The sequence below is a fragment of the Pristis pectinata genome, chromosome 15 (assembly GCF_009764475.1).
Source record: "Pristis pectinata isolate sPriPec2 chromosome 15, sPriPec2.1.pri, whole genome shotgun sequence".
NCBI classification, from domain to species: domain Eukaryota; kingdom Metazoa; phylum Chordata; class Chondrichthyes; order Rhinopristiformes; family Pristidae; genus Pristis; species Pristis pectinata.
The window spans coordinates 20,793,589-20,819,598 of record NC_067419.1 but is presented as its reverse complement, the minus strand read 5'-3'; the positions used below and the strand labels follow the sequence as shown (position 1 = coordinate 20,819,598).

Sequence of the window (26,010 nt, the reverse complement as noted above, 5' to 3'; positions counted from 1 at the left end):
CCTACTAACTGCACACTGTCTGCAGGTGCTCCTGGGTGTGGATTGAAGATTTAAACCTCTGTCATTTTTTTATCACAGCCCTTGCTGGATGAGAAAGTACCTGTACAGTCAATTACACTTATGGTGCTGGCCCAGTCTAGGATTTTGGGGTAGGATGTGGAGGGGAAGTGCAGAACTTCCTATGGGGGGAAATTAAATGCTGGGCATTTTGAGATTGCATTTACCACAGAGACTGGTAAAGAATGTAAAATCAATCTAAGGTACTTCACGTAGATATAGTAAAAATGGGATGTTAAGCGACAGAAAAATTGTTAGGAGTGATTACCAAATATTCAGGCAAAGATGTTTGAAGGGCTGTCCTTAGAACAGGGATGGAGGTGGAAGCCAAAGGAATTAGTGGCGGCAATATCAGAATAGAGTACTTGGAAAACTGCTTATAATAGCCACGACTGCCAATGAAGAGCCCAACTGCATTAGAGGTCAGAGTCGGAGCAACTGTGTTTTGTAGCTGATTTTTTTTTGGAAGTGTTGTTGGTCTTGCAAACCTACGAAACAAATAGCTAGGAAAAGGCTGGCTGACCAGTCCATCCAGTTTCCCACAATCGTGCTGAAGTTGAGCATTATGATCCCGTGTTCCCATCCATCAGCAGTCATTTAATTTCCTATGATCACTTGCACAAAGCGTACTGGGCAAATTTAGGAGAAGAAATAATTCCAGGGAAATCATGTTCGTTCCTCAACTCTTTCACCACCTCCCCTCCCCAAAGGTGATTGAAGGCCAATGGAGGAGGTGAAGTACATCTCTTTTGCACCATGTTTCTCCTGGCTTTCTGTAACTAATTTAATTCCCATAGTTTATCTACAAGCACAAGGGTACAACTGCCAGCATTTCCTGGTGCTTTAGGTCAGAAAGTGGGAGCGTGGCAGAGGCTGATGGCTGAGCCTCCAACTTTCTGACCTCGCTGTATGCCGATCAAATTGGTCATCACTGGGAGCTGGGAATCTCCTGCCTTTTGTGATGGTGGATGACCAGCAATCCTGGCTCCACCAAAATCTCTTGGTGCTTCTGAGCCACCGAATGGTGGGAGGCCTCTTGCTGGGTGAGGCCCCTTTAAGTATCAGTTTAGGTGGGGTGTGGAGAAGTGTAGAATTTCCTGTGGGGGAGACTTAATACTGGGCAATGTTGTACATTTTCGTAATCCAGATGGGAGAAATGTCATCTATGGTGAATGGTATTGTTGCAAAAATATCAACAATAATGCAGGGAAATGATTACTGAGACATTCATAATGATTGCCACAATCAGTCCTTGCATTTAAAGTGCATTAGCAGATGGAAGAACTGTGTACCTTCAAACCTTTCAATGTGGTTTCAGTATATATATTCTGTTTTCTCACTCTCAGCAATACACTGTTACAGAATGTGTGTCTGCTTCAATAATTGGAAACATAAGACGCTATAAAATGTAGTCCTAAGGCTGAGATAGAAAATAATCATCAGTGCATGCTGCAATAAGAGAAACAAAAGGGGGCCTTTGTTTCAATAAGTTTGGCAAAATATGATCAAGGTGCTGTGAATTGAGACACCATTTTCCATCATTAAGTTATACATTATATGTGCATGAGACTGCTCAAAACTTAGATTTATGTGCTCCTACGCATTCTTAACTTGTATTGGCACACATATAACCCTGCACAATTCAGTAAATGTGAAGAAAGATTATTACGTACATTGATGTCAGCATAAGGACATTTGGTGGCATCCATATTACTTCAGTATTATATCTTCCAAAGTGTATCACTTCACACTTTTCTGGGTTGAACTCCCATCTGCCACTTCTCAGCCCAGCTCTGCATCCGATCAATGTCCTGTTGTAACCTACAGAAACCTTCTACACTATCCACAACACCACCAACCATCATGTCATCAGCAAACTTACTTACCCACCCTTCCACATCCTCATCCAAGTCATTTATAAAAATCACACAGAGCAGGGGTCCCAGAACAGATCCCTGCGGAACACCACTGGTCACCGACCTCCAGTCAGAATACACTCCACCTACAACCACCCTCTGTCTTTTATGGGGAAGCCAATTCTGAGTCCACACAGCCAAGTTTCCCTGGATCCCATGCCTCCTGCCTTTCTGAATGAGCCTTTCATGAGGAACCTTATCACACACCTTATTAAAATCCATGTACACCACATCCACTGCTGTACCTTCATCAATGTGCTTTGTCACATCCTCAAAGAATTCAATCAGGCTCGTGAGACACGACCTGTCCCTCACAAAGCCATGCTGACTGTCCCTAATCAGCCTATGCTTCTCCAAATGCACATAAATCCTGTCTCTAAGAACCTTCTCCAGTAATTTGCCCACCACTGAAGTAAGACTCACTGGTCTGTAATTCCCAGGGTTATCCCTACTTCCTTTCTTGAACAAAGGAACAACATTTGGCACCCTCCAATCATCTGACACTATTCCTGTGGCGAGTGAGGGCGCAAAGATCATCACCAAATTCTATTGCATAATAGACATGTTATTCCAATTAGTAAGACAGAAAAACAATTGGATTAAATGAAACTTAATCCCCATAATAAAACAGAAAATCCTGGAAACACTCAGCAGGTCGGGTAGTATTTGTGGAAAGAGAAACAGAGTTAATATTTCAGGTCCGACATCTATCATCAGAACGTTTCCAGCATTTTCTGTTTTTATTTCAGATTTTCAGCATCTGCAGCTTTTTCTTAATTTTCAAATTAATTCCTTCTCCTGCTCCACTCTTAGCTCACAGTCAGCGTCTTGTGTTGGTTAAGTCCTTGCTGAAACAAAAGAGTCGCTATCGAACCTTGGAGAGAGATCTCATTGAGTTCCAGGAATGGCAGTTATTTGAGTTCTTTGTGGTGGTCGCTCTCCACGTGAGGAAGGGAAGCAGTGTGTATGTTCCTGAGGTCACCCAACAATTTCCTCTGAAGGTAAGAAGATGATTGAGTTGAGAGAAAGGTGAATCCCTTTCTCCGTCTTCCATTTCTTCCAGTGAGCTGGGGTATTGAACAGCTTCTGGGTTTTTGAAATATGTTGCATGAATATTTCGTACAATGATTGGAGATGAGGGGAGGGTAATCAATGATAAGCCTCCACACATTAAAAAAAAAGAGGAAAAACTTGAAGTTTAATTTGTTCCCAAACACTCAATTTCTCTTAAAAAGCATAACTGTGAAAGCATTTACTTATTGAATTTGTTTCTGCAGCAGGCAGCTTTTTCACTGCAGGTTTCCTCTCTCCTCGTCTGTTCAAATGATTGCATTCCTGAATGGCTCCGTTTATTTTACTGCAGTCTAGGAGCTGTTCTGGAACAACCTGACACTACAAAAACACATTAGCTGTTAGAAATACTGTGTGCTTTGCCAGCACCACATCTTCCTGGGGCTGGGCATCTCTAAATCGACTCCCAAAATCATCATCCCAAGAACATCCAAATGGAAGGCAGTCACGTGCTGTGATGTACCATGTTGTAGGACAGTAACTATTCCCACATATCTTTAGCATAGGCCAAATCTGCACCTTTAATGTCTAAAGTAATTCCTAAAGATATTACAGTATAAGAAATAGAACCAGGAGTAGATCATTCAGCCCCTCTTCCTTGTTCTGCCATTCAATAAGATGATGGCTGACCTTTAATCTCAGCACCACTTTACTACACAAAGCCCATGTCCCTTAATTACCAAAATATCCAGTGTGTGTGTGTATGTGTGCACCTATGTATAGCATGTGGCATTAAGCAGTATGTGTACGTGCATCATGATGCATTGTGTGGAGAACCTGAGTATAGCATGGCGTCTAATGCTTTTTTTTACCTCTGTGGTTCAGCTGGATAAACCATTCAAGTTTATGCGGGAAACAGAAGATCAGTTAAAAGTTATTCCACAATTCTGCTTCCCTGATGCCAGAGACTGGGCTCCTGTTTCTGAATTTCCCAGGTATATATTTTCGTAGGTTAAAGTTCAATCATGCTTCTCAACTTTTCGATTGGGATGTTTGGGGGAATGGCTGGAAAAGATTGAATTCCATTTGCAACAAATGAATGAGTGCTCTAATTTTTGCAAATTTTAATCTGCTTGTTCTTCTTTGGCCTGTATAAATCACTTGAACAATGTCTGCTATTAAACGGGCATAATCGAGCATTAAATAGCATGGGTTAAATGTTATTGAGGAAATCTCTTAAGTTTGTATGGAAGCCATTGGTTCTTTGTGTTCATACCAGTACATTGCTAAGATTAAAACATGTCCTTACAGCACCATTCATATCTTCAGACATACCAAAGTATTTCAAAACCAATAATGTACATTTGGAGTGTATTAACTGTTGTCCCATAAAGACTGCAACTAATTTATGTGGTTTTGTAAATAGCAAAGAGATAAATTACCAGACAGTCTCTTTCAGCTGTTTTGGTTGAGTGGCAATTCTTGGCCAGGAGAGTAGGAAATCTTAGACAGCATCCTATTGTCTTATACGTTGACTTGATAGAGACTCAGTTTAACATCTCATCTGAACAACAGTGCAACAATTCCTCACTCCTCACTGCTGCACTGAAAAGCCAGCCGGGTTAATGTGCTCGGATTCTATAGGGTTGTGTGAACCTATGATATTCTGCCATAAAGTCGCAGGCTGTCCCCAGGTTCTGAATGCGTGACATGGACACCCATACACATGAACGAGCTCCCATAATATTATTAAATTCAGAAATCCCCTTTCTCGTAATTGTTCTTTCTTATCAGGCCTATGTGTTTTTGGGTTTTTGAGGTATCGTTACCATATCGAGTGATTTTTAAAAAAAATGTATTTACTGACTTGTGGAGAATGTCGACAAGGACATTTATAAAAACGGAACTCATTTGTTACGTGGGGAGGGCCTGTATGAATATAACCAATGAACCAAAGCTGACATGTACTCTCTTTCACGTTTTCTTTATTGACATATGGCCCTGGATGATCATTAAAATACCCGTGCTATTCAACAGCAAACCTGGAATTGACCCAGCATTTCTGCAAAGCCTGTCACTGCCAATGGTTGCCTGCCACCTCACTGATAAACTGAACCTAATCTGCAGGTGGCCACACAATGCAGACATCTTCAAAGAAGCTGTCTCCAACCTGACTGGCAAGGTATTGAGCTGTGCAGGACTTGTTCAATGGTAATCTCATGCCTGCAGGCTAAACAAACTATCAAAGCTATTAAAGAGCTTGAATTCTAATGAATGTATTTGAAATTTGCAAACATCTAAAGACTGAAAAATTAAGCATGCTGCCAAAACTTTGAATTTGTTAAAAATTAAAACCCTTGAAGACATTTAAAACACCTTAAAACGTCCAAATATTTTAAATAAAATCTAAGAATATAAATTACTTTTAACTTCCCTGTCTCCCTCATAGCTAATCCTCTATAGAAATGAAGGGATCACTGAATCAGCACCAGGTGTAACCTGGCACAAATTCAGCAGTTATCCTCCCAGTGCTATGATTTGCAATCTTTGTATGGTTTTATTTGCTGGAAAACTGCACTCCACTCTGGACTTGATTGCCACTGTCAAGTGCTCTGCGCTCTGACAGTCAACTTTGCGGAAGTCGAGAAATCCCCCACTGCTGGCATTTTAAGCAGAAATATTGAACCACTTCACTTTTATCTGTGGAGAATATTAAAACTTGCAGCAAAAGATGGACCACTAGGGTAGGTGCATTTTTATGGTGTAGGGTATAGTAAGTATATCTTGACAATCAATGACTTTACCTCTGACAAACCTCCATCATCAACATCTCAGAGGCCTCCATTGACCAGAAACATCTGGACTCACCAGATAAGTACTGTGGTCACAAGAGCAGGTCAGAGGCTGTATATATTGCAGCGAGTGGCAAATCTTCTGACTCCCCAGAGCCTTCCCTCCATCTACAAGGTACATTTGGGTTGTGATGAAATACTCTCCGTTTGTCTGGAGAGCTCCAACTGTTCTCAAGAAGCTCAACACCATCCAGGACAAAGCAACCCACTTGCCTGGCATGCCATTAATCAGCCTAACCTTTCATTTCCTTCACCACACTGGCTGCAGTGCATACCATCTACAAAATGTGCTGCAGTTACTTGCCTGAGCTATTCTAACGACACCCCAAAACCCACAACCTCCACCAAAGAAAGGCAGGGACAACAGGTTTTTTTCCCAAGTCATGCACCATTCTGATTTTAAAAAATGTACCTGCCTTTCTAAATCCTGGAACTCCCTACCCAAATCCCTACTCCTTACAGTGGGACTACCTTCACCAGTGGTTCAAGCAGGCAGTCTAGCACTGCCCACTCGACATCTGGGGAGGGGGAGTAAATGCTGTCCTTACTAGGGACACCCAACCACTCAAAAATTAATTTAAAAAAAGACGTACTTCAATGAAGATGTTTTATATTGAGAGCCACGTGGCAAGGCAGTATGTCATATGAAGCACTTTACTCTATTTCTTTACCTGAAGGAAGTGAAGCCTTGAATAATGCACATGGCATTGATAACCACAGGGTGTACGTACGTGTGTCTGTGTAGATGATTTTTTGTCTTGATGAATCTGAATGCCACCCATGTTAGCGTTCACCAAAATTCCAGTTGCAGTACCTTGTTGCAAAGCTCCTCGCCCCTCTTTACTTTAGATGTGCAACAGCTTGGAATGCTTTAACAAACCGACCCTGTTTTCCACCGTAACAGTGAAACCTTTTCTTTTGTCCTGACTGGAGAAGATGGGAGCAGACGATTTGGATATTGCCGGCGCCTGTTGGTAGGATCCCCACTGAAAATCTTATCAAAGATTAAAATGGTTATAAATCGAGTGGCAACGTTTTAAATGTTTTATCTTTTTTCCCCTTTTAGCCCACTGGGAAGGGGAAACGTCTGCCGGAGGTTTACTGTATTGTCAGCCGGTTGGGTTGTTTCAACCTCTTCTCCAAGGTACAGGTGCTAGTCAATGTTAGTTAAGAATGGGCTGACTGGAATTCCCTTAGACTGAGAAGCTGAGTCATTATTTGTCCATCTTCTCTCTATATTGCTGGAGTTGGTGCCTGGGTGTTCTACCTCTCACCACCTCTGCCACCACCCCCCCCCCCCACCCCCAAACATCTCAATATCTCGCCTTTTTCACAGTTGTTAAAAGGACTAAAAATGTTAAAGCACATATCTTAGTAGCAATCCAAACTTTTATTAGATGGCCTGTATCCTATTTGCTTGGCTAAACCCTTGAGCATCTTTTGTGGTGGAAGGATACAGTGAGTTATGCCTTTTGACCATCTACTTCATGATATAAAAGGTCAATATGTTTTAATGTTATCCATAAATCTTTTCTATTTGTCTTTGATGTGTATTTCCTGCTTATCTGAGTATGAAGTGAACTGGGATAACAATGCTCACATTTGAATTCATTCAAGCCCAACCCAAGTGACCATTGTGTTTCATTTTAACTATCCACTGCAACTCTGCACATACTGTCTCACCAGTGTCCATTGAATATCCAATTCAGTTATAACGTTAAACCCAATCTGCCACTACCTGACGGTTCACTGCTTTCTGCCAAATAGAATGTATTTGTGTCATAATATTCACACAGAAACAAAATATTAGGGCAGCAATATTAAATATCAATAGTTGAGAGACCATTGATTTCAAAGCTATAAATGTATTGGGTTGTACAGTCCTGGTTTATTTGATAATGTTACAGCTTTTATGCCTTACCTTTTTTTATGTCTATGTTTGTTTAGCCCAGCCATGAGTTATCAGACTAACCCATTTCTGATCTTTGATGGCACTTGGCAGATCTTGGATGAGGTAGAGAAACGACGAGTGATTTCTCCCGCTCTTGTTCAGCCGTTCATGAGAAGCATCATGGAAGCACCTTTCCCTGCTCCAGGGCGAACCATCACTGTCAGAAACTTCCTTCCAGGATCAGGGAATGAGGTGAGGGAAAACATCAGGTCTTCTCCAGCTTCCTAATTTTTTTTCTTTGTTTTATGTTACCCAAGAACACATACATGTTTTGAGGGGTTGCAGTGGGGAAAGTGGATGTTGGCCTAGAGGTAAACTAGGCAGAATGGCTTTTTCATGTGATGCACCTAACATTCTGACATTCCCTTCCAGGTTTTCTTCAAATTTTACATTGAGATGCAGAATATAAGTATTATGTGCAGGATCACATAGGAGAAAAGTGTGTCATTTACAGCCTACCCTTTGGATGCAACAGAAAATTTCAATTCTTTTTCTTCCAGTTTGAAATCCATTTAAAGTTTTCAAAGAAAACAAAGAGAAATGTTTTAGAATATGGTTCTCAGCATGTCAGATTCCAGAATAATTATTTCTTGGGTAACCCAGAAGTCTGTAATGACTTTGGTTTTGCAAGTTGTCTACAGGCTAGAATGTTCCACTGACAGTACTCTGACATCTGCATAACTAGCTTTTATTAATCTATTGACATCGCTCATCTAATAGTGTGATGTGTGACAACTTCTTTCACTTTAAATGCAACTTCTACATCTTTATTGCTCCTCTCATAGCAAATTCATCCATCTCTAAGAGGATTATAAACATTCATTCTCTAAGGCATCATTATGGGACAACTCCATGGAACTATCTAAATTTCTGAGTAACTTTGAGATAATATTTAAATGCAACACAGGACGTACCACTCCTGCTCGGAAATCATGTTTGAACTAATCTCACGGTAACATGCTCTATATAGAGAGAAATATGTACTGAAATAAAATAAGTAGTATGTTAATACTAGTTTTCTGATGACAATTATTGGCAAGGAATTCTTAATTTTTATGATATTTCAAGTTGCATTTTTTTTCAAGGCACAAGAGCCACTTGCAAAATCTGTTGAAATTATGTAGCTATAATATTGAAGTCAATATCCTCTGTAGAAAAACATGTTCAGATTTCTGAATGGAGGTTCAGAGTAGGGTTATTCCTGCCTGCTCCACAAGCTAAACCAGCCAGTATAAAGCAGGAGGCCAATAAGGGCAGCACCTTAGTTGGCTGATGTACTGATTTAACTGGTGCCTCTCTTCTTCAGGTGATCCAGCTCTGTAGGCCCCTGGACTCCCGATTAGAACATGTGGACTTCGAGTGTCTTTTTTCTTCACTGAGCATCCGCCAGCTGATTAAAGTCTTTGCTTCCCTTCTGTTGGAGAGGAGGGTGATTTTCACAGCAGATAAACTCAGGTGAATAGTACTCATTGTTACTGTTTACAATGAAATTTGATGGACAAAAGAAAGCCAGTTATGAGATTCTATGATCAGTGAACAGCTGTCATCCCCTAACCTTGAAAAATATACTGTACTTAAATGCACCAAATCGCACCTTCTGCTGTTTAGTAACAGAACATTAGGAATATATACTACCTAATATGTATGGAGTGTATGTCTAATATATACAGAACACTTTTACATGTCGTGACATCTTGTATAATGTAATTGTAAGAATCGGAGAAGACTTCTGAGAGGCTTTTAGTGTATTAGTACACTGAAGAATTTTAATGTGGTGAAAGTTAATGCAATAGATCAGTGAAACCTTAAACATTTTTCAATATCCAACCCCAATCACAAATGGGATTCTCCTGCTGCGTACACAATGATTCTGATTACAGTCTGATTACACATGGAAATCAATACAAGCTTGTTGGTCCTTGTCAAAGGTTCAAGGTCCCTGAAGCTGCTGTAGCCACTTGTGTGGCCTGCACTTTTATAATGTGATCCATGGCCAACTTCAATTGACCCAGAATATGTTACGCAGTTGCGTGTACAAATGCTTCGTATTGCAGATATACTCTTATGGTAAAAGTTGGATTCATAAGCGAAGGGTCTCCAGATTCTTCAGCTGAGGGATGACTTCTCATGACCCACCAGTAGTTACTGCATCACCCTATGTACTTGATTCTGATTCCTGACTACACATGCGACCCCTGCGTTTTGGGGTCAACTTGTGTTCTTAGAAAACAGTCGGTATCACGATTTTCCTTCAGGCCACATTATCGGGGCATGTGTACAGAAATGCGAGTGGAAAATAAATTTAGTGTTTATTTTTTTGACATAAATTTTATAAGAGCAAATTTTTATTTTGTGTCCCAGATTATTTGTAGTGATTTGTGAATTCCAGAAGGGCAAATTTCCATTACCTTAGCTGCCATTATGTAGGGGTTGCCTGTATGTTTCTGGGCTGCTATTTAAAGAACAGTGAGTGTAATGAAATGGTCAAAGGACTTGAAGCAATGAGGTTTGGTGTTTTCTTATTTTCTGCTTCTTTTGACACATCTAGTGAAGGAAAAGGTCTAAAACTTTCCTCTCTATCTGACACTTGGCCAATCTCTAAGCGTGATCGGGCTCCCTGTGTTTAGGTCTAAACCATTAGCAAATATTAAAAACAAAAGCAAGGGACCGAGTACCGAACCCTGTGGAACCCAAATGAAAATGGCCTTTCAGTTGCAAAAAGACACCTCAACCATTAGCCTTTGCTTTCTGACACTGAGGTAACTTTGGATCCAAGTTGCCATTCTCCCTTAGATCCAATGAGCCTTTATTGGTAAAATTCAGGTAGATTACATCCTCATTGATCTGTCTCTTCCCTCCTCAAAGAACTTAGTCAAGCTAGTTAGACAGAGCCTAACCTTAAATGACCCATGTTTACTGTTCCTGATTAACCCATGCCTTTCTAAATAAAGGTTTGAATTTTATTTTCACTTTTCTGTCTACATAACCAGTCCATTGGGATCATCATAGCTTGTCATTCCAGAACATCAGTCAAGATCTGGTTATTTGTGTCAATTCAAGACAGATTTATTTAGTGTGTTTCTTTCTTTAAAATTGTAACCATCTCTTCTCCCCTTCATCTGGTAGTCTTTAAATACTTGCTGATGTGGAGTAGTGACACCCTCTTTCCACTTGTTTGTACCTTTGGGATATCCATCAGTCAATGCTAAATAGTCTTCAACAGAAGCACTTGTGCATCTGCTGGTAATCAAGGGAACAAATGTGTGCTCCGTACCCTGTGCAGATCTAAGTAATATTTCCAGCCATCATACACCCTGGTTTGCAGTAAATAGTCCTTTTATAATGCATTTCCAGTGCCTGGACTTTGTAGCGTTTACCATCTGTCTTATCTCAGTTGCTAGAACAATCAAGAAAATATGGGGACTAATAGCAGAGGAACAGACCAGCCAATCCATTGTCTGCAGTTCCTGGAGAGAGTGAACTAACCATTCTAAGCAATCAGTCTAAGCTTGCATGTCAGCTCTCAGTCATTACATTTGTAGGTTACAGCTCGTCAAATACTCATCCATTCACTTTTCAAAATTCACTGATGTCCATACCCACAATACACTCTGGGTAATAAAACTTTAACCAAATACTTTGAATTTATCCTTGCTAATTTAGAACATAAGAACTAGAAGCCAGAAAAAACCATTTGACACCACACTCCTGCCGTCCTTAATCCTGCTCAGTCATTTGGTAAGATCATGGCTGATTCAAAGCTGCAACATTTGTGTTTCAGTGGCTCAGGGTGTTCTTTCTAACCTGTAATTTCTCTGTCCCTCAAAGTATCATGTTGGAAATCCTCCAAATTGCTATATAAATCCCACCATCAACATGCTTCCACTGATTCCTGCAAACTGAGGCATCCCTAGTACCTGTCAAGAACATACATAGAGCAGAAGTAGGCCATATGACCACTCAGGCTGCCTTTTTGAGTCAATAAGATTATAACTGGATTTTTTAATTCCATGCCATTTACCAGTACTAACCTTGTATTATTAGATTCCCTTGATGACTAAAATGTATTGATCTTTGTCCTTGATATACTTCGTGAGTGTGTGCCCACAGTCCTCTTGGGCAGAGAATTCCTATGACTTATTACCCTTTGGGTGAAGAAGTAACTTCTCATCTCATCCAAATGGCCAACCCTGTATTTTGAAACTGTGACTCCAGGTTCTAGATATCCCAACCAGGGAAAACATTATCCCTGCATCTGTGCTACGAAGTCTGCAAGAATTTTGTATATTCCAGTGAAATTGCTCTCATTCTTCCAAACTCAACTCAACTGTGTATAAACCCAGTCTGGTTAACCTCTCCTCAAGGCCAACCCCCCTCAACCCAGGGATCATTTGGATGAGGCAATGAGTTCCTCTAGCACAAGTTGGCCTCTCTATACCAACATAAATAATCTTAACTGTTCACCTTGTCTTGTCTCTCATTATTTTATACATCTCAATTTAATCTCCACTCAGTCTTCTCTTTTTTTTACACAGCTCTGACAATGTCATCTTGCATCTCCTGCTTCCTGCACTGTGGTGACCTAGACTTCACACAGTACTGTAGCTGTGGCCTAACTAGTATTTCATTCAGTTCTAGTATGACCACCCTGCTGTTGTATGCTGTGCTTCAGCCAGTGAAGTAACCTATATGCCACCTTGATCTTGTTATCTATCTATTCCTGCAGTTAACAGCTGTATTCCCACTACCCACCATACAGCATGTTTGTTTCTTGGGCAAACATCTTAATCATGGCTCCTATGTTTAAGTCTAAGTAATTGATATAAACCACAAGACCATAACCATCCAACCTCCTAACTCGAGAGAGGGAAATATTGAGATTTAAAACTCATGTATTCCCTGTAAATGGTTCAACTTTTGTACGTACCTAGAAGAATTAAACAAGATCGGTTCATTTTCACTTAGGAAGGCTTGAAAAGAAATTGTGAGCAAATGTCTTGTTGCTATTTTATAGCTTCTCCCAGCAAGTGATTCTATCTTAATTTGCAAGCAAATTTTGGAATAGTTGGTCCATTCAGCTTTATTGATGGGCCCAGTCCCCCTGGTTTAATGTCCTTTTTATATTTGTTTTGTTACCAAAGTATCATTTTCTAGAATTGTCATGAAGATTGGGATGTGTTCCAAATTGGAGTATTTACCTGTTTTTTTTTGAAGCAAGTAACTCCAGGCTACTGGTAGTAACTAAAAGAAATTTAAGATAATATTTTAGATGGTGAAGAAAATGCAAATAAGAATAAAAACCCAGTTTAAAAAGAATGAATTGTAAACTGCTGTTAAGTTATAGATCCTTTTAAAGTCTGTTGGTTAGTTGTATCACTTCAAACGATAATCACTGATGTGTCACACATTCCAGGCTCAAGTTAGTTCTTAGAGAGTCTGGAAGGAATGCTGTTATATCTGTTTTTTTTCATCACTATGGAAACCTCATCAAGGCTCCAGAGAACTTGGTGTCCAGTTGGGTTCTTTTCAAATGGGTTTCATTTTACTCTATAAGGGGCGATGCTATTAAAATCTGGCTGCAGTCTGAGAGATCTGAAACTGACAATGAAAATCTTCTGTACAAGATGCCTTCTAGGGCACAATAAAGGAGATCAATCACCAGAACGTCTTCGCTTATGGAATGTAGCCCAACACTTGTAAAGCTGTATGAATATTGTTTTTCTTTCAAATTTTAAGCCTTAAGGAGTGAAAAAAAAATCAACAAGTTAAAGTTGTGCGGCCAGCCAAGCAGCAGAAGGGCAAAGTGAACACAAATGATGGTAATGAAACAGAAAATGATGGTAATGAAAAATGTGTGAGAGCTGTTTGGCATCATCAGTGCTTTTAAGAAACAATTACCAAGCAGGAATGTGTATTATACTGAGAGAAACTGCTCCATTTTCCCCAAACATCAGGGGCTTGCAACTGCTAATTATTTTTCTCTATCCACTGCTTCACTTCAATTGATTGTCCATTAAAATGAAGCCTCGGTCTTCCTGAGCTCTCCTTCTGCAAATCAAATTTAAGATAGAGGTACAGGATAAAGAATGATGAAAAAATTAGGCCCCAATTAAATCACATGAAATCCAATATAGAGGCAACAAGGTTTGTATTCTTCAGATTTAGAACACTGCTTCAAAATTTAAAGTTGTAAGCTGTTCCTAACGTACACTGATAACATCTCAGATCGAATTGGTTCTGGTTGAATTATCATGTTAATATACACATGTTCATTTCCCAAAAGCTCATTGCAGTTTGCTTTTAATTAGATGAATTGTACATGTGTATTATGCCTTTTATCTTAATACTCAATAATCGGTGACTACACTCGCCAGGAGATTGCCAACCCTTTCACTTAATCCTGACTCAAGAACAGGCTGTGAAGAACTGGCTTGAAGCAACCAGAGTGACGCCTTTAAACCTGGGGTGATTGGAAGGTTTCCTTTCAAATGTGAAAACGTGCTGCTGTTTTTCTTCCTGGAACATCTGCAGAAATGATTTTCTGCATTTCTAAAAGTGGAATGTTTGAAAGTGGAATGCAAAACATGTGGAGAATGGAACGAAGCTTGGAAGTAGAACCTCAGTCTCACAGTAAAACGAGTGACAGAAATATGGACTCAGACAGAAGAGAACCAGACCAATCAGCCCACAACCGCTCTGCACGGTCCTTCTCCCACTTCATTTTACCCCATCGACATGTCCTTTTTATTTCTTTCTCCCTCATGTACATGACAAGCCTCCCAGTTCAGCTCAACCACTTCATGTGGTAACGTACTCCTTACTCAAGCTACTTTCTAATGTTGTCATTGAATTCCTTCTTGGATAGAACAATGACCCTTCATTTTTATCATTTGTTATTTTGGATTTTCCACAAATTGAAACATTTTCACTTCATCTACACTATAAAAGATGTTCATGGTTTTAACTTACTCTCTTTGCTCGCTGGCCCTCCCCCTTCACCTCCCTTTGATTCCTTTACCCTGACCCCACTCTCAGGCAGTACAGTCCTTGCTGACGGTTGTACTGATATTTACTTGCGTGTATGGGTTTATTGGGTGGCTTGTTAGTACTTGGAATCTGATCCATTCCTGAAGTTGTAGGGAGCTGCTTGCTACCCACCATAGAGGTAACTCCTGGCGCTGTGTCAGATGATGGCAGGACATGAGTATGTAAGCATTATCTGCTTTACACAGGATGAATGCAAGTAAACTTTGCCTGAGTCTGCATGGCGCCCTCTATGATTCTTAGTCTTTCTCAGTGCAGTTTCCAGAGGTGAGCAGCTGGAAATGGGGCACTATCCAGGCTACTCTCAACCAGGGTGTGGGAAGTGGCACCTGAGAGGGCAGCCCACCTGAAGCAGAGGAAGTGGATGTCACAACAGAAGTATGAAGCTGAGAAGCATACCATTGCAAAGATTGCAAAGCAGAAAAGTAACTTGAAAAATGTATAAGTATGCAGACCAGAAGAGATGATGATCGTAATGGAGGAGCGGCTATCACATCATTGCTACATTATTGGTGACATCTGCCAACTCTTACATAGCCAGCAGAAACATGGTAATCATAAATCACCACAACTTCAAATTTCAATGGATCCCCTGCCCCCTCCCAAACATTACCTAGAGATTGTGAGGGAGGAACTACTACTTTAAGCAGAGTTGATTTATGTTATATACCTCGTAGGTTTAAGTTCCTGTGTGAGGCAGGCTGATGGCTCAGGGAGATGGGAGGGAGTCTAGCTCTGCCAAATTGAGTTCACTCTTTTCAAGTTCCAGAATCTAATGGAAAGCAGCTGTTCCAATATTTTTGCTGTCCACCATATCCTGAGGCACTGTCACATAAACACTGCATTTAACTCTGCTAGAAACACAATTTGGCCTTTCACTGGGAATCTTGCCCACTTCTAATGACGCATTTAAGTGAAGAGAGTTGAAGGGAAAAAAAACAGCAAACAGCCCTCTCCAACATCAGTGATTGCTCTCAGTCAGAGGGGATTGGCTCCATATCCAGAGAACTGTCTGCAGCATCTCTCTCATTTTTACAGGATAATGGCCCAGTCTAACAACAACAGTAGTGGCAGCATCTTAAGATAACTGTATTCTATTGACTGTGACATGTTGGATCCTATGTTCATCCCAGATGCCTATTATTCAAGCTATTGCATAAACATGATGAAGTAAAATCATATGTTTGATTTCATTAAAACTTTTAAGCTTGTTCCTAGATTACAAAGATCTGAATTTTGAATTTATTGTGGCTTATATCACCAAGTTATTGCATCTTTTTAAATGTTCTTGTGCATTCTTTAGTTTAAAGAGTATTTAAAGGCAAGGAAAGGGATGTTTTCCATTTTTTGGTACTTGGTTGGAGCATGGAACGCTCACAAACATAGTCAACTGGATAGATCTGACCCTTCGTTAGAAGTGGGAAACATTAAAGTCTGTTCCTCACAGATGCTGCCTGACCTGATGAGTGTTTCCAGCTTTTTTTGTTTTTATTTCAGATTTTCAGCATGTGCAGTTTTTTTTTGATTTCCAAGCAACACAAGCATGAGGATTTAGCAGGACTGTAGCACCCCAGTGGTTCAAACTGCCTTGACTACACTTGTATTGTGTATCCTATTTGTATACTGAGACATTGCACCCACACATGCCCCCTCTCCAGTTTGTCATTGACTGTGCACCATTCTGTACTGCAAGAGAGAGGAATGTTAATATCTTACAATTTATTTGTTGTTCCTATCATAGTTGATCAGCTGTGAATATTCATTGTGTTTGGGTGTGTGGCTTGGAGATTTGTTAAGTGCAGTGGGCCAAGTAAATGCTTGGTCCAAGGTCTGATTAATAAGGATTGTTACTAAGTAAGTTGAGGGGTGAGACACAAGTGGTCAGTTGATGGAAGATAGTGTATAAAGATACATCAATTGATTTTTGACTGCACATGTGAGGTCATTGAACTTCTTTTGGCATTGTATCAATGGGCAAGATTGTGCCTCTTTGTGCATTTCTACAGAACTGCCCCCTGTATACCCCCTGCGTTCAACGCACCTTCAACTTGCACACCTGGATTGGAGACACACTGGAGGTCAGGAGATCTCACCTCCCACTCTGCTCCTGGACTCCTTAAGTCTCAGAGTGGCTGGATGCATTCTGAGTCTGCCTCTCAACTTTACATCAGCCATGGATGGGTGGTGCATGAGCAATGACGCCCTTCATTTGAATGGGGTCGCCAATCTTCATTAAAAAGGGAAGTTTTGATGTTTTTACCTTTTATATTTTTCTGAGTATTTTTAATTAATTAACAATGATTTAACATTTATTATTTTGGCTTCTTAAAAATACATAATTTTAAATAATTTCAACTGATTTTTTTTAATGTTTCTGAATATAAGAAACATAAAAGAAGTGAATAATGCCATTCACAACAGCAACCTTTGACAGTCTGCTGGGGTTGGGGACTCCAGTTGTGCCACCTGAGGCTTTTTGTGGGATTGTTCCACCTCTCCTGGCAATGACCTTGGCATTGGCCACTGCTGTTTGTGTGCCAGGAGGATGTCCTGGTCCCCTTTGGGTAGAGGACATCCATCCCCAATCCTATCATCTCTATTAAGGACTCAAACACTTAATAGAAAATCGGGGTGTCTGCTCTTGACCATGTTCAACTGTGGCTCAGCATAAGGCAGTTTGAACTGATGTTGGAGACTTGTACCAGTGGTGACGCACTATATTTATAAACAGCTTGGGTACTGTTTGGATGCTGGGATCATGATTATGGGTGGGGAACTTGGCACATGGTTGACTGGATAATGTTAATCATGTGTCACAATCCCAGTCCTCATTTTCCAATTTAACACTTGTGCCGTTGGAGGTTGCAGAAAGTTATTTTGATTTTTAATAGTTACCATGTTGGTATTCTCAGTAATATTAATTTTACAAATTGAAACCTAATGTAGTCCTATGTTATTGACCAAGATATTAATCTTGATGAACAAAAATGGAAATACCAGGTTAAAAGATCTATTTTGTAATAATTTTCATCTTGGTCATCCAGCACACTGCAGTACTGAAACCTGTGTACCCGTGCTGGATGCTGGTAATGTGTTTATCAGGACTGAAGAAGCAATTGTGTTTGGAGTCAGTGGTCTGCTTATCACTGGATACAGAATTTCTCACCAGTTTTTTTTTCTCTCCTCTTGCAGTACCCTATCCAAGTGCTGCCATGCAGTGATGGCACTTCTATATCCTTTTGCCTGGCAGCACACCTACATCCCTGTTCTACCTCCATCCATGATTGACATAGCCTGCTCTCCAACTCCATTTTTGATAGGACTTCTCTCCAGCTCCCTGCCCAAGCTGAAGGATCTGCCACTCGAAGAGGTAAGAAGCAGTGTTTTATTCAGCGGTATTCCATGAATGAAAACAGTGAATACTTGATGGATGGTGCTGTAATAATTAAGGATAAAGCTGAATGAGACCTAGAAGATTTAGTCAATCAATGCACAGCAATTAACAACATAGCCAAGACAGCAAGCTAAATATATTGTGTTCTGGTCAGACCACACCTTGAGTACTGAGTCTAGTTCATTGAAATGAGATATTTGCTCATCAGAGGCAGTGCTGTGGCATTTGTTTGGTCAAACTCTCAAAGGGGTGAGCCAACTGGAAAGATGGGAGAAATTTGGCCCCTTTGGCCTTGATTGCCAATGTCCCAATGGCTATCTTGTACAAGATAGGTACAGTAAGTCTGAAAGTTTAATTTTAAATAAATTGCTTGAGAAGGACAAGGAGTCATAGCTTCAAACTATAAGAAAGGAGAATTTAAGAGTGATATCAAGAAGTTTTTTATTCACATTGGAATTTCTGTAATAGACATAAAACTTTGGACTCATTTAAGGTCCAATTGTATATTGGGTCTTTATATTCTGCCTAAATAAATGAGTAAAAAAGGTTAGGTGGCTTCCCTGTTCTTTGTACTCCTTTTCTCCAGAGTGCTTAGGAACATTGCATGGAAATCTAAATTATAAACAGAAAATGCTGGAAATACTCAACAGGTCAGGCTGCATCTATGGGAAGAGAAACAGTTAATGTTTTGGGTCAAAGACTAAAGAACTGAGAAAAGATCTTCAACCTGAAATCTGAATTCTATTTCTCTTCCCACAGATGTGGCCTGAGCTGCTGAATATTTACAGCATTTTCTGTTTTTGCTTAGGAACATTGTTTGTTTCATTAAAGAGCTAAAATGATATGAGGACCATGTATTGTGAGATTAGCATACTATCACATTAGGAACCTGGGTTTGAATTCAGTCCAGCTACCAATAGTACCCTCCTACAGTTGAAGAATGTGTCCTCTCCAAACCCGTCTCTGAGATGCACCTTCAATTCACTTCATCCTGTTCATACCATTAACCAACCAACTTCCCAGGGATGTTGGTCTCAGGGTTTGTGAATGGGAAAATCTTGAATTAACCTTTCATTATCTACAAAATACAACTTGTTTTTCTCTGTCACTTTTGTTGACTGGTTTGATGGTCATTGTGTCTGAGATCTAAGATGTGGAATGAAACTGTCTTTTTTATTTCTTATTTAAGGTGCTTGTAGTTAATCTTGGGGCAAACAAGTTTCTCAGGCAGGTGAGTGATACTTCTGTTTGCAAACTGTGATAGGATGAAACTCCTTCACTGATTCTTAGAATGGAACTATGCATGTAGCAAATTCCACATGATGCGTTGGGGGAAAAAAACTATCCCACATTGAAGCATGAATGAGGGACAAAACTTTCCACTAAGGCTTTTCATAAAATACTGTAAGAAAAGGTGCCATCTGAAGTTGGTGGAAATAAAGAATGGGAGAGATATAAAACTGGCCTCTGATTTATAAAAACACACAGACAAAATCAACCCCATAGAATGGTGGCACAATTAGTGAATGACTCCAGCCTCACTGTCTCAGTCCAGGCACAGGCACAAGAAAACTTGTTCTTGTAAAGCACCTTATTTAGCTTCAGAGTCCCAAAACATTTTGCAAGTGATGTGTGATAAAGCATATCTTAAGTATAATCATTTCTATTTAATTGGCATTTGCTGCAGCTGATTAAATGTTCACGTAGCAAGTCCCACAAAACACACCTATAGGAATGACCAGCTAATCTAGATTTTGTTGAGGGATAAATATTGCTGAAGACTCAGAGAACTCCCAGCACTTATTTAAAAAAGGACAGGATTTTTAAGTGTTCATGTTAGATTAGGCTTAGCACCCAACTGGAATGACTGCACTTCTAAAAATGCAGTGTCCCCTGAGCAGTGTATAGATCAGCTACTGACAACACAGAGCTCATGAATGGTAGCTGAGGTTGCCAGAGAATCTTAATGGTAAGTGTTTGCTCACGTGAACATTCACTATTTGTTTCCTTTACTTTTATTAGGTGGATGATGAGGATTCCATTTTACCACGTAAACTGCAGGTGGCACTGGAGCATGTTTTGGAGATGCGTAATGAGTTGGTCAGTCAAGAGGAGGACACTCTTTTAGATGGTAAGGGAATCCAGAAACCTCTTTTAATGCATTTACAGAAGTCACGGGTGGCTGATTGATTGATGAGTGATAAAGAACAGTAATACCATAACAGAAATTCAAGGTACAGCTTATGGCACAGGCAATAGGATACTCCAGTATGTCAAACTAGATGATAGCAAAGTTGAGTTCCAAAATAACCTACCCTACGATTCTGTTCAGCTAGGCTGCAAGCAAGCTCACAAGTTCTGAACATGATCCACCATTGTTGTCTATGTGCAATGGGACAATAAATATTTGGGATTTAACTCAGATACTTGGGTTGTTGGATGTGATAATGACCAGATGATTTGCTTTAGTGCTTCATTTTCACACAATATTTTGAGAACAGTTCTCATGATCCTCCAAATAATGCCATGGAAATTTGTTCTCCCGTCATAGACAAACCAACAGGGCATCGGTTTAACAACTCATTATTAAGATGGCACCTTTGATCATGTAATACTCCCTTGAAATTTTAGCTTAGATTTTGTGTTCAAATTTCTGGAGTGGGGCTTGAATCTACACTCTAACTGCCACTGTACTCAGTCACCACTCTGGTACCAGCCTGTTTGTAATCTGAGACTGTCCAAAACCATGCTGCAAGTTCCTGCAGATTGTAATATATTATTGTAGATGGTAAAAAAAAATTAGTAATAGATAATCTGTAGATAAGACAAAACAGAAAATGAAAGAAATACACATAGAACGAAACAACAAAAAGAAGCCCTGTGGCCCACTGTACCACTGCTGATGTTGGAGATGACAGACCCACAGTACTACTCCTTCTCAACTGAGCTGAAAGTGTTGATTTTTTTTTAAATGACTGGATCATCTTCTATCATACTTTGGGGCAATGCATTCCACATAACAATCCTAGTGTAAAAATATTTCCTTTAACATCCTTTTTTTGATAGTTGCTTAAATCTGTACTCCCCTGATTTTTGACTAAGTTGGGCTCATATTCCTTAAATAAAATCCCTTCCCTTTTCCTCAAAGGATTCAGGGAAAAATAAGCAACATATCCCTTCAGATGTAACTTCCGTTTGAAAAATGAACTGGAACCAAGGAAATGAAATCAAACCTGCAGTCGGTAATTGAGAACGAATGCAGTATCCATCCATCCTGATTCTATAGACTATTACATTCTCTCCATTCAGTGATGCTTTCTAAATATCCTCCAGCTTCATTATCAATTCTCTCTAGTTACAATGTGAAACCTTAAGATTTCTGCCTGTGTGTTTTGGGTAATGGTACTTTAAAAATAACACTTATTACAGTTTCACAGAGATGCTTGAAGATACCAGGCTCTACCACTAAATTATTACCCCATATCTCTCAATCCAATTCACATTGCCAATAGTTCAAATGCCCTTGGATATCATTTTCTTTAAAATTTAGTGCGAGATTAGCTTTAGATTTTGCAGAGTTGAGCTGGGTAAACTCGACCCTCATTTATTACATTTGCAAATGAACACAGAAAAACAGAAATAGTAATATTAAAGCACAGGAGACATTATCCTCATGGGTACATCCAAGCCCCTCTGATGAAATAGATGCTGAGTTCTTGTTCCAATTTCCTTTTCTAGGTCTTGGCTCACTTAATACTGTGGTATCTGAGACTTTTGTCCGCTTCTTTGTGGAGATAGTAGGTCACTACTCCTTGTATATGACGTCCAATGAGAAGGATGAAAGAATTTTCCTGTGGGAGGCATTTCGCAAATCCATCTCATCAAAAAGTGTCCGTCGATTTCTGGAAGTTTTCATGGAGACGCAGATGTTTGGAGGATTTATTCAAGATCGAGAGCTGAGGAAGCTTGGGGTGAAAGGTGAAGATTTGGGTCATGGTACCGCCTCCTCCTTCCTCTCTTCTCCAGCCACTCATTTAACTCATTCACATCTTTTGTCAGCTGGTTTCCCTTCATAGAAAAATGAATAATGTGATCAAACCAATACAAATTATTGCCCTGTGAAACATGACAAAATGTAATCAAATGTAAAATTTATTCAGTCACAACTAAAACTATTCTCTCTGCTACACTGAACAGTACACTTAGTATAAAAGGGTAATTGTAAAATGTTACTTGAAAGGATTCACTTTCATGATGTACCTTTCATCTGGCATGTCCCAAAGTGCCTCTGCTATAGCACAGCCCACCTTTCCTGCTTGGATACAGAACTGTTTGTTTTTAACCATTTGACAGGAGAGTGAGAGTGCTGGCTTGGTGCAGGGACAAACAGAAATATTCACTTCAGTTGGATTGTTTCTTTTAACTAAACTGCAAAGGGCATTGTCCATAGCAGTGGGCCTCCATCAGATTTGTCTTGGCTAAAGCTAGATCCCATGGAATCCAATCCCAGCACACCCATGCCCTTGCTTTGGAGAAGATAGCAGAAGGTTGGGTGGATGAATGGCCAGTGTAAACATATAAAAGCATCCCAACAGGCCAGGCCTGTCAAATTCTGAAACCACCAATACCAAGGATCTTTTTTGGGAATCTTTTGTCACCCCCTTACCAAAGATCCTTGGTGGAAAAGGGGTAATAGAATCTTCTTTTGGAGAGGGGAACAGGCATCTCTTGCATCAAGGGTTGATATGATTCAGCCAATCATCCTGTACCTGTGGGAACAGAACACATTAAATACAGCTACCCATCATATCAAATTACTGAACGCCATAGTCCTATTGAATTTTGACAGAGTTTCTCAATAATGGAATAAAATCAATTCTGTTGAACATTTACTACTATGATTTGTATAAAGTTTGTCTCACTGAAGCCTGACTTAGATGGGAATGGACCAGCTGGGCAGCAGGGCATTTCTATGCTGTATGACTCTGTTATTTCACTTGTCGAGGATGTGCCCTAGCATGTATGCCTGCATATTTTAAGCATTCTACCAAGCCTGTAGGCGGTACCTGGAACTGGTATTACGTTCCATGTTCTGACACATTTGTATCTTTACCACAATTAACTTTTGTTGTCTTCTATAGGTTTATTTGAGGTTAGAGCACAGGACTACCTTGAAACTCTCCCAGGGAGTGAACAGAGAGGGATGAACAGATTTCTCAGAGGTCTAGGTAATATATTTTTTTAAACATTGGTGAAGCTCTACGAGGTAAACAAAAGGAATTAAAGAAATGAATCTTTGTAGTTTATCTCCAGGCCGTTGTCCTGTATAACTCTGCCATTTCTTGTGCAGCTAGACTATTTTTCTGTGGTGTTTGATGTTCTTCCACAGGTACTCCAGCTGTTAGTATTGTGAAAGTTAATCAATTATTTGTCCATTTCTAGGTAGCAAAATGAAATTCCTTCACAAGAAGTAAACCACCTTTGGGAAGCATCTTAATGGCAAAGGCGGCTAGAACCAGCAGTCACTGTATTTCTCTATTCGGTGGTTCTTCAATCTGAAATTGGCAATACATCAATACACAGAGACACAAGGAGGCTATTATATCAAAGCTGTGCTCACTCTAAATGTGAAAGCCTTGAGGGGGAATGAAATCAGTTCCAGTGACTCTTTATCGTTTAGACTTGTCTAAAATCTGCGTCATCTCAGCCTGGCTTTCTGCTCTCGTTTGATATGCGTGACATCCCACAGGTAAAATTTTAAGTTTCCTGGATGAGGCAGAGAAACAAGGGAGAAAACATCATTGGAGAGGGCCTTTTTCAGAGATGGAAGTGCCAGAAGGGAAAGAAGAGATAAAAGAGGACATGTGTAAATATGTGAATTTTTTTTAAAACTAATTTTTGGATTCTTTACTTGGGTTTATCCTTGATCTGCTATCACAGCACAATTGATCTATCAGTCAGATGCAGTCATGCACCACTGATGTCATTTATCTGTTGTTCAGTGTGGAAAGGTATGGTAGGGCTACTCACTGCTCGATGACAGACCAATGCTCTAAAGGAGTGAGGTATAAAATGTGTAATGAAGCGGCGCAGAGCTTCCTGTATATTATTGTCACAATGTAAAAGACCGAAATCTCAAAGCACGCAACTGTCAATGTGCTGTATACAAGAAGGGTTATTGGAGATGACATTTTCTATCTGCCCATGTTTAAACCAATTGGAAATCTGAAAATGTAACTGATTGCCATCTCACCAGTTTAAATTAAGTGTGACCCAGTAACAGTTCATTGCCCAAGGTTTATTACTGTGTAGTGGCTGCCATTAAGAGCAAACTGCCCTGACTCTAATAAACAGTAACTAACAGGGTAAGTTTGAAATTATTGGTCAATGCCATTAGAAAGTAATTCCCTCATGCAGGAAATATGCCACAGATTTTGTGACTATAGCTTTGTTTTGTACATTGCATTGTACAGAAAAATCAAGTTTACAGCTACACAGAGTTGGCTTACACCAGCCTTAAAACAGAACATTGCCACTTTAGCCACAGGCTGCAAACCTGACTAAATCACCTGTGGAACAATGTTGTAGCATATGATTCTGCTATTCAGAAATTTTAATGTTTTCTAGCAATGTCTCAAGAAGATTTTGAAAAATCAGGTATGCTTACCAATGCTTGTATGTTGCTGTGCTGACCTTTCAACCCCACACAGGTTGCCAGATGGGACATATAATAAGAGACGGTACTATACAAAAAATAATTATCACAATGTTTACAAGATCCTGAGATAACTCAAATTGTAATGAACTGTAAGAATTGAAACAGATATAGTTAAAAGGGCACTGATGTTCAATCACTGTAATGTAGTTCTTGGGCAAAGATGCAAGAATAGTTTAGCATTGACACAGTATTTTCAACATGACCACAATGGGTTTTTAGTTTGCAAACTCCTGGTGAAGTAAAATTCTAGAGAAATGCTAAATTGTTTGGAAATGCCCCTGCTGCTTGAAAGCAGTGTGGTACTAATTACATACACATTCAGGTTTCAATAAGCATGTATTCTCAAAGCATTGGCCTTGGTCCTGATCCCTGAATTAAATATGATTGAAATATGAACATCAGCTTTGGATAGGGAAGGACATCCTTATTCTATTGCCCAGTCCTGGGAGGAATGCATTTTAATAGAGCTTAATGCCTTCTCTGCAGATCTACCTGGGATTAAAAAACAACTGTGGAGAAATTCAAAGACAAACTCAGCTATGATTGCTTTGGTGCTAGATGTTAGAGGGTCAGTATATTCCACAACTAGTCAGAGCACATCTTAGTGATCATAAATCCAGTGCTGAGTTGCATTCACTGCATGACTTCATCAGGCTCAAGGGTTCACCTGTTTTCCTTAAAATAAAGGCTTGTGAAAAAGTAATACTACTCTTTAGGTAGTAGAGGCAGGTTTTAAGGCCTTTGGACTAGTTAACAAGAAGCCTTAATTTAAAATGTACTGATAAACCATGGTCTTGAATACTACCTAGGCCCCTTGCTTGGGATAATTACCGTTTTGCTGAATGCGTCCACAGCAACAGTTACTTGGAGCATTGAATAAAGATGGTGACAATAGTGGGAGGCTGGAGGGAGAGTTACCAAAAAAAGGGCCCTAAGGATTCCTGGATGCTGAGAATCAAAGATTGTAGGAGACAACCCAAGCATAAACAAGCTAAATGTATATATAAAACAAAATTGTGAGTATACACAAGCCCACAATATATTGACTAGAGTGAGGAGGATTATGG

The 26,010-nt window shown here is 39.8% G+C and overlaps 1 protein-coding gene and 1 long non-coding RNA gene across 6 annotated transcripts in view; one reads left to right on the top strand and one right to left on the bottom strand.

Annotated features, from left to right (window-relative positions):
- Positions 1-24,899, top strand: part of si:dkey-82f1.1 (DENN domain-containing protein 2A) — a 98,424-nt gene extending 73,525 nt beyond the window's left edge. For all 5 annotated transcript variants that reach the window (XM_052029761.1, XM_052029758.1, XM_052029757.1 and 2 more), the window contains exons 9-20: positions 2,787-2,974; positions 3,870-3,979; positions 6,741-6,810; positions 6,903-6,980; positions 7,839-7,979; positions 9,094-9,242; positions 18,024-18,201; positions 19,415-19,456; positions 20,248-20,356; positions 21,964-22,203; positions 23,367-23,453; positions 23,668-24,899. In XM_052029761.1, coding sequence (XP_051885721.1) covers positions 2,787-2,974; positions 3,870-3,979; positions 6,741-6,810; positions 6,903-6,980; positions 7,839-7,979; positions 9,094-9,242; positions 18,024-18,201; positions 19,415-19,456; positions 20,248-20,356; positions 21,964-22,203; positions 23,367-23,453; positions 23,668-23,699 — 1,424 coding nt within the window. In that variant the 3' untranslated portion in view covers positions 23,700-24,899. The remainder of the gene's footprint in view (positions 1-2,786; positions 2,975-3,869; positions 3,980-6,740; positions 6,811-6,902; positions 6,981-7,838; positions 7,980-9,093; positions 9,243-18,023; positions 18,202-19,414; positions 19,457-20,247; positions 20,357-21,963; positions 22,204-23,366; positions 23,454-23,667) is intronic.
- LOC127578150 (uncharacterized) lies at positions 22,177-24,960 on the bottom strand. Its single transcript, XR_007957485.1, has 3 exons — positions 24,893-24,960; positions 22,892-22,994; positions 22,177-22,293 (listed from the first exon to the last, which is right to left on the bottom strand). It is a non-coding gene; the product is annotated as an uncharacterized LOC127578150 (long non-coding RNA).
- Positions 24,961-26,010: the final 1,050 nt, after the last annotated feature.